The sequence below is a fragment of the Gymnogyps californianus genome, chromosome 10 (genome assembly GCF_018139145.2).
Source record: "Gymnogyps californianus isolate 813 chromosome 10, ASM1813914v2, whole genome shotgun sequence".
NCBI classification, from domain to species: domain Eukaryota; kingdom Metazoa; phylum Chordata; class Aves; order Accipitriformes; family Cathartidae; genus Gymnogyps; species Gymnogyps californianus.
Window position 1 is genome coordinate 15,566,966 of NC_059480.1, and position 13,422 is coordinate 15,580,387.

General features: G+C 46.0%; 1 protein-coding gene across 1 annotated transcript in view; it reads left to right on the forward strand.

Moving 5' to 3' along the window:
• The first annotated feature begins 437 nt into the window (after positions 1 to 437).
• ATP13A5 (ATPase 13A5) overlaps positions 438 to 13,422 on the forward strand; it is a 35,644-nt gene continuing 22,659 nt past the window's right edge. The window contains exons 1-8 of the mRNA XM_050902252.1: positions 438 to 500; positions 5,431 to 5,604; positions 6,760 to 6,906; positions 7,130 to 7,200; positions 7,277 to 7,357; positions 7,920 to 7,989; positions 10,207 to 10,341; positions 12,668 to 12,740. Of these exons, the coding sequence (XP_050758209.1) occupies positions 438 to 500; positions 5,431 to 5,604; positions 6,760 to 6,906; positions 7,130 to 7,200; positions 7,277 to 7,357; positions 7,920 to 7,989; positions 10,207 to 10,341; positions 12,668 to 12,740 (814 nt within the window). The remainder of the gene's footprint in view (positions 501 to 5,430; positions 5,605 to 6,759; positions 6,907 to 7,129; positions 7,201 to 7,276; positions 7,358 to 7,919; positions 7,990 to 10,206; positions 10,342 to 12,667; positions 12,741 to 13,422) is intronic.

Genomic DNA, 13,422 nt, shown 5'->3' on the forward strand with positions numbered 1-13,422 from the left:
GATGGCTGCTCTGGCATCAGCTCTGCGCAGGGCTGTGGCACTCTCCCACCCTTCTCCTTGCGACGTGCCTCGATTTCCCCTCCGAGCCCTGCGCAGAGCCATCTCCCTGGCACAGGACTGCAGGCGCCTTCCCTCCCTCTGCCACCAGAGCTCTGCTCCAGCCAGTCCCACCCCAGCGAACGCAGCAAAGCCAGGAGGCAGAGCATCACGTGTCTTACATAAGCCTGGCATTCAAGGGCTTTACACGTGAGGATGGATTTTCCTCCCTCTCCTGGGAGCCTAATAAGAAGCGTGTGCACTGTGAGACTTTCAAAGGCAGCAGACAGGACCATGGTGAGAGTGACTTTAACACTGGTCTGAGTTCAAGTCAGGAACTGCGTTCAACATTGCTTGACCCCACCGACAAGGACATCTGGGACTGAAAACAACGTGGTCAGATGGCGAAAGAGCTTTGGAAGGATCATTGTGTGCTCCTCAACAAGGATGAAGAAAATGAGCTGGTAAGGAGTGGGGGACCACGCTGGGTTTTGGTTTCCTTGTGTGCCTCTTTTCCCACATGCCCATTTTGGATATGCCTCCGCTTCTTCTTCACCTTCACTCCCCATGTGGGCACTGTCTGTTCAACATAGCCTTGGTGAAGGCAAAATCCTGGATCAGTCCTTGCTGACTTTGAGATTGATTTTTGCAAAGTAAGGGCTAAGTGAGGAACATACTACTTCAGTCCAGAGGCACAAAACATGGAAGAGGCCTCTTTGCCCACCAGAAGTCATCGCGCCAGGGAGCAGTGTCCCTTTCCCCACTGTCTGTTCTATTGTCTTTTCCATCCTAATTGTGAGGATCTCTGCTCATGGGTACACTTTCCCTTACTGGGTCATCATGTATCAGAAAGCAAGTCATAGGGAAAGTGCTTACAAATGAGTTTTATCCTGGACAATTGTCTGAAGTAGTGATTAAATCACTTCTCCTGAAATGTAAGTGTGTCTGCTGCTTACCAGGTCTAGGAAGATTGGGCAGATGGCCAAAGTCTACCACAGCTCTCATGGCAGGAATCCCTTGTTTCTCAGTCTTTTACAGCAGCTTTTATGGACCTACTCTGCCCTTACAAGGGTTTTTTACTACTGTTAATTGAATCCAGTTTCTGTCTTTGATTATGATTGATTATTGATTATGTGCAGCAGCCTGGAAGGGCTGTACTAAGTGAGTGCTTTGCAAACACAATGAGTTGGAAACTCTTCCTCTATCTGCTAACATGCAGTGATTACACAGAGTCTGGTGAGGGTGGGAGTAAGACTTTCTCCTCCAGCTTTCTGTGCAAGATACAACTGGAATCCAGATATTTCCAGTACACAGAGTGGGCACAGAGGTAGATACCTCTGCACAGGTGTAAAATATAGTCCTGTCACTCCTGTATTTGCTAGAGATATATGTGTGCTGCATGCACTGGAAGCACAGCAGCGCGCTCCCCCAGGACAGGAGTCTCTGTCCTCTGCAAGCAGAGGCTGCTAGCAGGTGTTTCCCAGCATCTCCAGTGTCACTGCCCAGCCTTGGGGACTGAGAACGTGCCTCCGTCATGGGGATGCAGGTGCTCAGGGCATGCACAGGTGGGAGAGATCCTGCCCTGCAGAGCACACCTGCACCTCTGTATCAGGATTGCTTGCAGGGCTATTAATAGTGGTGGGGCTTCAGCTTCTATGGTTGCCTTCAGTAAATTCCTGCTGGGATTTGACTGCTGCTCATATGTGCTTGTGACTAGGGAGCTTGAATCAATTGCAGCAGCCTGGATCCAGCACCAAATGAAAAATCTGCTGTGGGAGACAGGTAAGGAGTCAGCTAGGGATCATCTGTGTCATGCTGATTGCTACAGACAGCGTTCTTCAGGGGGTCACTAGCTGGCGTGTGGATATGGCCCTCAATGCCTGCCTCTACTTGCATAAGAAGCAATGGGGATGCCAACTCCCTGATGAGGATGGATGGTCAGGATGGAGGGGTGGAGTGAGGTTGTTGCCACAAGCAGCCTTTTAGGAGCCTGTGCACCCTAGATGAGCTGCACTCACCTCCAGGAGACACCTCCCTTGCCCCATCCAGCCTGTGGCTGCAACCCTGCTGGCAGAGAAGGGCCCCAGCTCTGCCCTGGATGCTGCTGACACAGCCTGCCTTGTGCAAGGTTGTCTGTGCCAGGCTGAGTGATGTTTTTCATAACACAACTTCCTGTGGTCCTGCTTGTTGGAGCAGCCTTGCTTCCAGGTACTGCACTTCTTGGAAAACTCTTCTTACTGCAGACAGGCTCAGTGGGGTAAATCAGCTGTGAATGTGGGTTCCCTCAGTTCTGGCCTTTAGTGCTTCCTCCTAAGTACTGTGTGAATGCCCAGTGTGTATACTCTGAGAACAGGCTGTGTACTAGCACAGGCTGCCTTTGTGCCTTGCCTGTGCAGAGCTATCCTGTTGATCGGCCATGTGTTGCAGCCGTACGGGGACTGACTGTGCCAGCCGAGGCCATCTCTCTGGCCTGGGGGACTCGGGCTCCTGCCTGTAACAGCAGGACTGGGCTCCCGCCTGGCCCCGTGCCGGCACAGTGGTGAGGACCTGGCTGTGCTGGGATCCTGCAGCCTCTGGGAAGGGGCACCTCCCCAGCACCTCAGATGTCAAGAGCTCATAGCACCACTCCACTTTATTTAAACAATCCCTTTTAGACATGTACAGTGTACTTCTATTGATTATCTTCCATCATGTCTAATGCATTTTCAGGTTCCTCAGTTGCTGTGCTTAGCGTACAGCTGTGCGCTAGAGCCCCACTTGCTGGCAACAGCCCGTGGTCGGCTCGTGCTCGAAACCCCCAGATGCTCTCGCTGGGTGACTCCTGGCCTTGTGCTTACCCAGCCCTAATGCCACAGCTCTTCCCCAGCCTTCCCTCCACCTTTGGCTGCAGATTTGATCCTCTCCAGTCCCTGTGGGGTGATGGATGAGCTGTGGTCCCACACACCTCCTGTCATTCCAGCCACCTCCATAACAGGCTCCTTGTTTTCCAGGCCTGTACTTGGAGTGTATTTATAAAAATCCTGTTATGAAAAGGCAAGAAAATGAAAATCTCCTTGAATTTCCTTAGTTGTGGATACTGTGGTTTGTCCTCCCACCCTGAAAACACCGTTTGTAGTTATTGTTTTAAACTTCTGTGGCCTCTGAAGGAATAATATTTTGTATACAGCAGGGCTGCACATCTAAAAGCTACAGAGCTGGTTTGAAATGGACTCTACTAACCTGGTATAAGGGCTGCATGATTATCTTTATTTCAGTTGAGCTGCATTGATTTCAGCTTAGTTTGTTGATTATGATCAGAGTTCAGATAAATCAAGTTAATTGCTCTCTTAAACCTAAATAGGTGTTTACTCTACTGCCTTTAAATCACTTGAAAATTATATTTTAAGTTGAACCAGTACAATTGTTTGTATAAGCCCTCTCCAAGGAGCTCTGCTTTGTTGCAAACTCATCCTGTAAAACACCAGTCATCCTTCTGGCATTTCTCTGATGTATTTCAGATGTGGGACTTCCTCATTTTTATTCTTTTCTTATAAGTTAAAACACCATTTCCTCTTCCTCCTAACGACATAAGCCATGTCAATAGGTTACACTATCCCACCACATTGTGTACTTTAGTTGGCAAGCTATTCTGGAAAAACAACCGGTGTAGTCACAAGCAGATATACAAAACCACTTCCTTTTACTTACTACCTCTGCCTATATCTGCAGGGTCACTTGATATGTCCTCAGAGGCAGGTGCCTTATGCACCCACTGCCCTGTGGGTGGGTAACTGTTATCTGTGCTCTGGGTTAGGTATCTCACCTCGGTGATGGCATAGGATTGCTCCTGCAGCTCCTTGCACAGGCCTGTCCTGCAGCACCCATGAGCAGCGGGTGGCTGGCAGCATCTGTGCTGGTGCCAGGGCGACGGGCCAGGCGTGGGCAGGGCAGCACTGCAGCTGCTTGCCTGCGATGCCGCTGCTTCCTCTGCTTGCTCCTGAGCGTGGGTGCTCTTCTGCCCTCGTCATCAGCCCTAGGGTGAAGTTGCAGGGATTGCCTGGAGCTGGGCTTTTTGGAGCGGGGAAGAGAGCTGAGAGGTGGCTGGGAAGTGCCCTGTATAGGGAAACAAATGGATCGCTGCAGCAGGAATGGAGACACCTGATGGAAAACAATTGTTTGTTTTTTCAGCAGTGGATGCAACATAAAAAATTAAATCTCTTTTTCTAGGTTTTCATTTCAGCCTTAAAACAAAATTCTTTTCCCAAATAAACTTTTATACAATCTACCATAGCATGGGTGGCACAAAGCGAGCCCCATGGTGGGGGCTGCCTGGGTTCCCGCCTTAGTACCTGTGGGGAAGCAGAAAGGGACACTCGCACAGCGGCTGAGCGGGTGGGTGTAGGGCTGCAGGGTCAGGGTGGCACCTACCACGGCTGCTGTCTCAGTGCTGTGAGAGCTGTGGCCAGGCTGGATGTGGGTGACATGTCCAAAGGGTTGGCATCCCTGGATGCTGTGAGCCACCAGCTATGGATGGAGCATCTCCCCCCTTCCCTCATGCCCTGCAGGGTGCTGAGAGGGCTGGGAAAGCACCCAGCATGTAGAGAAGGATCCAGTTACGCTACAGGCATTAAAGTTATTGTTAGCCCCATGGGCTTGTTTAAAGCAAACCAAAGGGTACAAAAATCCCACGTTCTTCTCAAGGAGAAAAACTAAAGTTCTGGACTTAACAATCTCCTTCACAGACAATAGAGCATCACTGAATAGATGACTATGGGGCTATCAAAATGAAAGGGCAAGTAGGGAAGATGACAGATGACCTGGGGAATAAGTTGGAGGAAGAGAGTGTACTGAGGAAAAAAACCCTTCCATATTTGTTTTCAAGATAAGGTGTACGTGGTGGAAGATAACACACCAGTAGGTATGGTACCTGGTACCAGAGAGGAGTTGCTCGGGGCTTGGCAGTTTTCTTTCCCTGAGGCAGATTCTGTGCCCCTGCTGCAAGGTAGATTTTAGCAGTCAGCACCAAGTTTGTGTGGAGACATCCTCCTCGGTGGCATGCAGGGCTGTTTGATGCTAGCGCTGCAGATGATAGAGAACCGTTACCATGAAGGGTCAGCTGCACTCTTGGTGGTAAAAGCTCCAGACTGGAGTTAATTCTTCATTAATCCTGGGAGAGCTGCTGTGAGAATGCTCCTCTGCTGGCAGCAGCCCAGCAACGTTCTCCTTTCAGCAGCTCTGCTGTATTCTTAATTATGTCGTATCAATCGGCAAACTCTCATTTCCAAAAATGACCTTGAGCAGTTACGAGGGAAGGCTTCAGTCACCAGCCTTTCTTTTCAATAAGCTTGGGCTTCCTGATGAACAAACACCAAGGTCAAACTTGTTAACAAAGAATGCTTTCTCTTTGCTGTACAGGAGATACTTGGCTACAAAACCCAAGGCTGGCGGAGGGTCTTGTGCATTGCTGGATACATCTTGTCCTGTGGGGCTCTGCTGCTGCTGTTTTTCTGGAAGCCAGAGTGGGACGTGTGGGCAAACTGCATCCGCTGCAGCCTGGAAGAAGCGGACATTGTTCTCCTCAGAACAACAGTAGGTGAACCCTCCTAGCTCATTGTTATTTGCAGAACCTATTGTTTTCACAGATAGGGCAGCCTGTCTTTGTCTGCATGATGTAGCAGGTTAATAACACGTTCCACTTTTGGAAGTGGAGCAGCAGGGATGAGTCAAGCTTCAGAGGACCAACCATTTTTATTTGCAGAGTTTGAAATATTGCGTAAAAGACCATGTTTACACTAACAAGAGTGCAGCTACTCTGCCTGAAGGCTGGGCACCAAGCAGACTTCAGGCATTGCTGCTGCCCATCCACAGGCTCCAGCAGCTGCCCTCTGCCAATAACATGTTCCATAAAACAGCTCTGCCTCTTCCCTTCCTTTATGTGCATGGGGTGCTGCCAACTGGCTTCAGCAGAGGGATCATCTTCAGAAGTTGTGGCTGTTAGTAGCCTTTCTGCTTTAAAGTTATTGGAGAATGCCGAGGAGATGGGTTTTAGAGAGCTAGATTTCAGGCACTAGTTATGTTCTAAGACTCCATGACAGTAAATTAAAATCCAACTCAATTCTAGCAGGGCAAATGCTTAAGACACTTAACGCCCAACATTGCAATGATATTCCTAAAATAAATGCACTCAAACCACTAAATGAGTAATCTATTGCTCATTGTAACTAGTTACATTAGACTAAACTGATTAAAGGACAAGTCAGTCTGACAAATGCATGTATAGCAGTAAAGCTGAGTTGCTTCTGGCTGTGGATGTACAGCAAGTAACACAGCGCTATAAGAGTTTTGTAGAGCAAAGTAGCTGGTGCTGAGGACCCAATGTCCACACCAGAAGTATTTCAGAAAGCTTTTACTTCCATCTAGCTCTAGTCTGATCCCACAGACTGAATATCCATCCAGTAGCTATTGAAACACATCTTCTGGTTTAGTTTCGTCTTTGAAATTGCTCTGCAGCATGAACCAAAGCAAATGGAGATGACTGCGAGATTGACTTTGAAGTGCTTTACTGATTGGTACTAAACCACTGATACCAACGCCCCTGTTACTATGGACTTACATTTGCTATGATTGCAATGATGCTACAGTACTGTAGTTCTCTGGGAATCTCATACATACTTCCCACAGTCAGGAAACATTATCACAGGCAACGTTGTGGGCTTGTTGCTGAACTGTGCTCTATTTCTCTAGGATGAGTTTCAGAGATACACCCGGAAGAAAGTGACCTGGATTGATTTGTCCACATTGGCACTACCTGTTGGTAGTAGTTCAGATGGTCCTCTTGTAGCTGATAAAGACTCTGTCATAAACAGAGCCATAATGAAGCCACAGTTAAAGGTAAGTCATCTATAAAATAGAGAAGAAAGATGGCAGGGAGGAGGTGGGTGAAAATAGGAGTCAAGGCACCTGGAGGCTCCCAAGGGCGCTCTGTCAGCATCTTCCTGCAAATCCTGTTTACATAAGCTCAAGTTTTCTCCTGAAAGATGGGGAAGCATTTCTGTAACAGTGAGATCGTTTTCCCTTGAATGGCAAAAGGAATTTTTGCTACTTGGTCTTGCAGGTGAGATGTATCCAGGTGCAGAAAATCCGTTATATTTGGGACTTTTCTGTAAAAGAATTCAAGAAAGTTGGGTGAGTGTCAACAGCCTGTTACAAAACCCTTTGCGGTAGGGAACTCCCTTGTCTGAACTTTCTCCTGTTATCCTAGATCATTAGAAGACAGCAACACATGTCACAGCATACACCACAAGTTTGGAGCTGGCCTGACAAGGGAAGAACAGAAGATCAGGTACGGTCTACATATGAGTAGATGTATGAACTAATTGTGACAGTGTGACCTATTAATTCTTCTTTTCAAATTCATGTGAGCTTCTTGCTACTCATCTTAGTAGTAAGGCAGTGCAAACTGTGTGGGTGACATTCAGAAAGGTGCAAAATCATTATCCCTTACATTCTGTTGAGCTCATTATCTTCTCAGTGATGCCATAGACTGAATACCCCTCTGGGGAAAACGCCACCAGTTCTACCTGGGGTTCAGGGCACAGCAAGACGTGACTGGCTTCCTTTGCCATTTTCTCCTTAAAAGCCCTCTGAAAAGCTCATCACAGAGTTTAGCGGCAAACTGACAATCCTTTCGGCAAGGGAACAGTAAAATTCTGCCTCTGTGTAAAGTCCTCTCGGATACAATAGCTTCTGGACAGGTTTATTTGTCCTGCTCAGCCATATGGTGCCCCCAGGACTTACTTTTTTAGATAAGTGTTAATGTTATTTGGGCGCACAGTTTCCCACATGATGTCTTACCCAACGTGACTAAGCTATAACATGGGGAACTCTTCTCTACCTTTCTATAGGCAGCTGGTGTGTGGGCCTAATGCCATTGAAGTTGAAATTCGTCCTATTTGGAAGTTACTTTTTAAAGAGGTCAGTAAGTCAGACGACCACTTGGTGGGACAGGTCTGAAGTGTTTTGAAGACTTTACCTGGGCACACTGGGATGGGGTGATTGATGCTTCATAGGCATAAGCCATGGAGGAAAGTTGGTGAACCTCCTTTACGGCCAGCACACGTTCCTGGCAGAAGGTTACAGGGAAGAATATGAAGCTAAGAGGATGCTTGGTGCTGCATGCTTATAACAGCTAAATGTTTCCCTTATGATGACTGTGTCCCTTCTTGGAGAGCAGTAGTGTGGGGGACTGACATCCTCCTCCTCTGCTGTAGGCCCTTATTCCCAACTGAACATCTGCCATGAGCTGAGACATCTTGCCTCACGACTGAGCAGTGACATGCACCTGGAGTGCTCGTCCTTTCTGCAACTGCTAGAACTGACCATAGCCACATTAGTAACTCTGTCCTTTCATGTAGGCTCTTGATAATGATCTGCAGTGAAAACTTTATTGGTACAACTAATGCACACTTGTTCCTCTTTAATAGCCTTGTTTTAGTAGGCCAAAGGTAGTACAAAGCATTGTACAAGCTTGCTTGTGGCCTCAACAGCAGTGTAAATCGGGAGTGTGCTTTAGAATGAAGGAAAACATTTCTGTTTTGAATTGCAAAATTCCTATTTTATAATTGCCTTGTTCACCTAGTAACTTTCTTTTCTCCTATGACATAGACACAAGACAATTTTTTTCCTGCATAAATAAGGACACACTGCAACACTGTTCTTCCTCTACAGAGGACAAAACAAACGCATCTTGTGAATAAGAGGAGACGCATGTATGGATGGTTACTTGCTGAGTTTGCATATAGAAATGCTGGACACATATTTTTGCCAACCTGTAAGCAGAGGCTTTGCATGCAGAATACTGTCATGTCATCTGTGTTCACTTTAGCGGATTAGAGATGCTACGTGAATGTCTTTAAAATGGAAAAGAGCTATGAATGCTTGGACTCCAAGCTAGCATGTGTCTGAACTTTAAGTGGAGTTTGTTTGAAACCTTGCAAAATACATGAAAAGCTCCAGGGCTCCTGAAATTGGTTAGATTTGATGTTACCAACCTTTCAGTGCCCTCTGGAGATGATTTTGAAGAGAAGTCCGGTGTAGCACTCTAAAAAGTTTATTTAATTTGAACTTTGCACTTCCATCCAAGGCTGAAGCTTCATGTTTGAAATATTAATGGTGGTGCCTGGAGGCAGACTGGTCCTCATGAGCTTGTGGTATTTCAGTCCAGATACAGCTTCAGTGTCCGAAGCCTGGCACCCTGTCTGTCTCTTTGTCCTAGTCAATGTCGAAGAAAGTATTAAATTTTCATTGAGGGACCAAATTTGTCAGATGAATAATTCATTTCAGTTCCAATCTTTATGCAGAAAGCTCTTTCAGTGGCTCTTTCAGTTGTACCAGTTCTACAGAAAAGTCTGTCACTCCAGACAAGCCAAGCGGTGGGCAAATCTCTGAAAAACTTCATCTAATTCTTTTGTTGTTAGTTAGATACCACAATAACCAAAATTGTATTCTCAGACTTCAGTGGGGCTTGTGGCCTGTTTTAGCATAACACATTAAAGTGAGTGGTGACTGGTATTGTAAGGCTGACACAATGTAGAGTGGCTAAGTATGGAAGTATGAGGAAATCGAGCCTTCATTTTAGCTGTAGTCTAAGACTGATTACTGATGGCCCCGCAGACCATTAGTTCTTCTTTACCATTTTTCTTTTTCCAAATAAATATCATATTGACAGTGAGTTCCTTAAGTCACAAAGTATTAAAGACTTTTATGGTAATTCAGTCTTTTTTTTTTTTTTCCATGTTTGGGTAGTGTCTCCTGTGTAGGAATTACTTAGAATCAGAAACGTTAAGGTCACCTTTGTTAGATGGCTACGGTGGGAAATCAACCAACTTAAAGTCCCTTAAGTCTGACTTCAAGTTGCCAGCATAGCTGCTGCTGCATAGTAACTGGTTAGCAACAGCTTTTAATTACAAACACCATGAACTGTGTGTAATCTGGTAAATTCAGAGCTGGAGGCTATTAATGCTTTAAAACAGCCATGAAATAATGCTGCCTTGGGATGGCAAAACAACCCTTTAAATTGGTGTTTAAGACTCTTGGATGCTGTAATGAAATGTTCTCACCTCTTCCCACACTTGATCTCTCCTGACATGTGTTATGTCCGTCCCCTGATGTGCGTTACGTTTGTGTTTGCAGATTTTAAACCCCTTCTACGTGTTCCAAGCCTTCACCCTCATGCTGTGGCTGAGCCAAGGCTACATTGAATATTCAGTGGCCATCATAATCCTATCGATCATTTCTGTTGGCTTAACTGTGTACAACCTCAGACAGGTGAGTCTGCTGCGCAGCCTGCCAGCTCCCCATCCTGCGCTCTGCTAGCAATTTCATCTATCAGTCACAGACGCAAGTAGCTATTTATATGCTCTTTCTGGTTATTTTTTATTGCTGTGTATTCTGCTGTATTACTACAGATTTATTGCTATAGAAGAGTTAAAAGGGTCATACTTGGGGGTCTTGAACTTCCCAAGAATTAAAGAAGGTTGAAGTCTGATACCTGAGGCTTATGAGACTTTATGAAGGTGGACTGTATCCATGAGTCTGGTTGCTACTGTAATTTCAGGAGGATTCACTCCTCTTAAGGTTTGCTAAATAACAGGTCTTAACGGCAAAAAGAAACATCACTTTTTATTTCTCAAATTTGTTCAACACTTCTGTCATGGATACAGCTGCTTGGAAGAATTTTCTAATAGTCTCAGCTCATTCACTTTTTGACCTAAAGCACTCACCTGTAATAAACCTGAAACCTTCAGTCTCTATGGCAAAGGGAAATAGATTGAGCTGAGCCTTACGCAACGTTTGCCTGCCATTGAGTATCCTCATGCAGCCAGGTGAGGTTCTGGTGCTTCCTGCTGGAATCGCCCAACGCTCTCACTGGGAATTTGGAAAACAGTTCCTTGGTTTCTGAACCCACTTTAAATACACAGGGAAAGCAAAAATCACATGGAGAAAGGATATAATAGGGAAAAAAGAGAAACTATGTAAATGAAAGTACAGACGAGAGAGAGCAATAGGAACAGGAGTCCGGCAAGCAACATTTTAATCTCTCGGGTCTGGATATTAGGTATCACATTCCTCTGTACTGTTAAGATTTAAAAGCAAAAATGAACTGGGGATTCCTGAGTCCTGGTAAATGTTTTGTTAATCTTCAGGAAAAATATAGGGGTTAGAGGACAGCATTGAGAATTACAGTTCCTGTAGAGAGTGTGATGTGATTAGAGGTGGTGGCAGGGGTGAAGGGACAGCAGCTCTGGGGTGCACTGACCTGACTGTCATGCTCATGTGCTGCTTCAGAGCTAGGCACAGCTCACACTGCCTCCAAATTCACTGCTAAAATCATTGTTCCTGCACTGAATTACTGGGGAAGGGCAAGATTCAGCCCTTTGAAAGGTTTCTTGAGAAGGTGGTATAGCAAACTTCTCTGTGAAGTGCTGCCTGGGAGGAGGCAATGACTTGCCCTTCCAGGAGCTGGCTTTTGTTTGAATCAACTCTGCTTTTCCCTGGGCTGGTGGAGGCATACAGCACATTCCCTGCATAGGTCCCAGGCCCCTGGACTCGTGGGACTTTGGGCAGTATGTGCTCACTGGTGCACTGTGCTGACGAGGCACTCCTGCGCACCCTCTGCCCTGCCAAGGGCATGCTTTTATCGCTGCCTCACACTGATCTCAGCGAGGGCTTTGTGAATAGCTGGGGCTTTTGCCAGCACAGGTGTGTTGGCTGCACATCACGTTTTTGTATCTCTGACTAATATCTGTAGGATGACTAGCACTCCCATGTTGAACAAGCACTTGCATCTCTTTGAGCACACCTTTGTACTTAAAGTGTTGGTGTCCGTCCTGGTATTGCAGAGCACAAAGAACAGATACGGTCCATTCAGCTTTCTTTGGCAAGGCCAGTTTTATTGTGTGACTGATAATTTTGGCAGGAAGAATTACAATGTTTGGGGCCTCCAGATATTCTTCAAACTGGCTTGACATCTTCATACGAACAATGGTAATGAAGAAATCCACACCCGGGGATTAGTTTTTTGCAATTGCAACTTTTAAATCAAGATAAGGCATTCTCTCTAATGGCCTTGCAATGACAGTTGACTTCATCATTATCTCAGGATACGTAATTGTCTGAATTAGGTTGCAAAAACTGGCAAAGCACAGACACCCAACTAAATTAGAATTTCTTTTTCTTCTTGCAACGGCAGTTTTGTAACAATAGCCTTTACAACTTGGTTGTCCTGTTGACAGCCTCCTAGCAAGGATAAAACCGTTGAGCACAAAGAAACCCTCTACTAAAGGACTGTAGATAGCAATGTTGCAGCTAAGGAGACTTCTGGCACGAAGCAAGAATAGCCCCTTGAAGGTCGAGGGAGATATAGTAGCATGAATCAGAAGCAAACAGAAAATTGGGTCTATGTTCCCCAGGCAGCTTGTTCTAGGTTAACTCGATGAACTCGCATCCTGACTTCTAACAAGCAATGTGAAATGTCCCCTGGATGACTCAGCAGAGTTCAGTTTCTGTGATGTTAGCATGATCACTGAATTGTAACCTACTGCTTCACTTGAGTATTGGTGTTTCAACACTGCAATTGCATTCCCATCAACAGCAGTCTACCAAGCTGCACGACCTCGTTGAGGAGCATAACAAAGTCCAGGTTACAGTCTGCACGAAGAGCGAAGGTGAGTCATCTGAGTCTCATTTTCCTCACCAGCCTGTATAATTAACTAACGTGTTGAAATGTATCTGGAATTGCACAGCTCCTGTTGATTTCTACTGCTGAAACGTGAAGGGCGAGCTGCAGGGAGAATGGGGCAGAGGGAGGTGAGGTGGGCAGGGCAGTCAGAAGTGTGGGCACAGCCTATGCGGTGCGGTAATGATGCGTCTGTATCATTATCATCTGTATCATTATCATCTGTATCTGCCGCATCTGTAATGATACAGGTGAACCTAGTAATTTGTGTTAAGAGTTAAGAACAGCTTGGAAAATTTAATTTCACAAACAAGCAACTAGATAACAACTCTGGCCTTCTGAGACCTGCTTCCCCACTCTGCTATAGGCTACTTTCACAATCTTGTCAAGTAGCTTGTGGGCGATTTTCAAGGAGTCTAGATGTATGGCTCCCACTGAGGTATGTGCTTTCTTGCCTGCATCTCAGTTCCTTGCCCATAAAATAGGAGTTACAGCTATTTTTGCCTCCCAAAGATGTTGAGATGGGCAATTGCTAGGGTGATGGGAGATGTAAAGGCCTTGGAGAGGCTTTCTTGGTCAGAGTGTTTTATGGACACTAAGCAAATGAAACTGAAGACACCCACTCGGAGAGAGGTGTTTAGACAAGGGCTGATCTTTGCACTGTTGCTTTT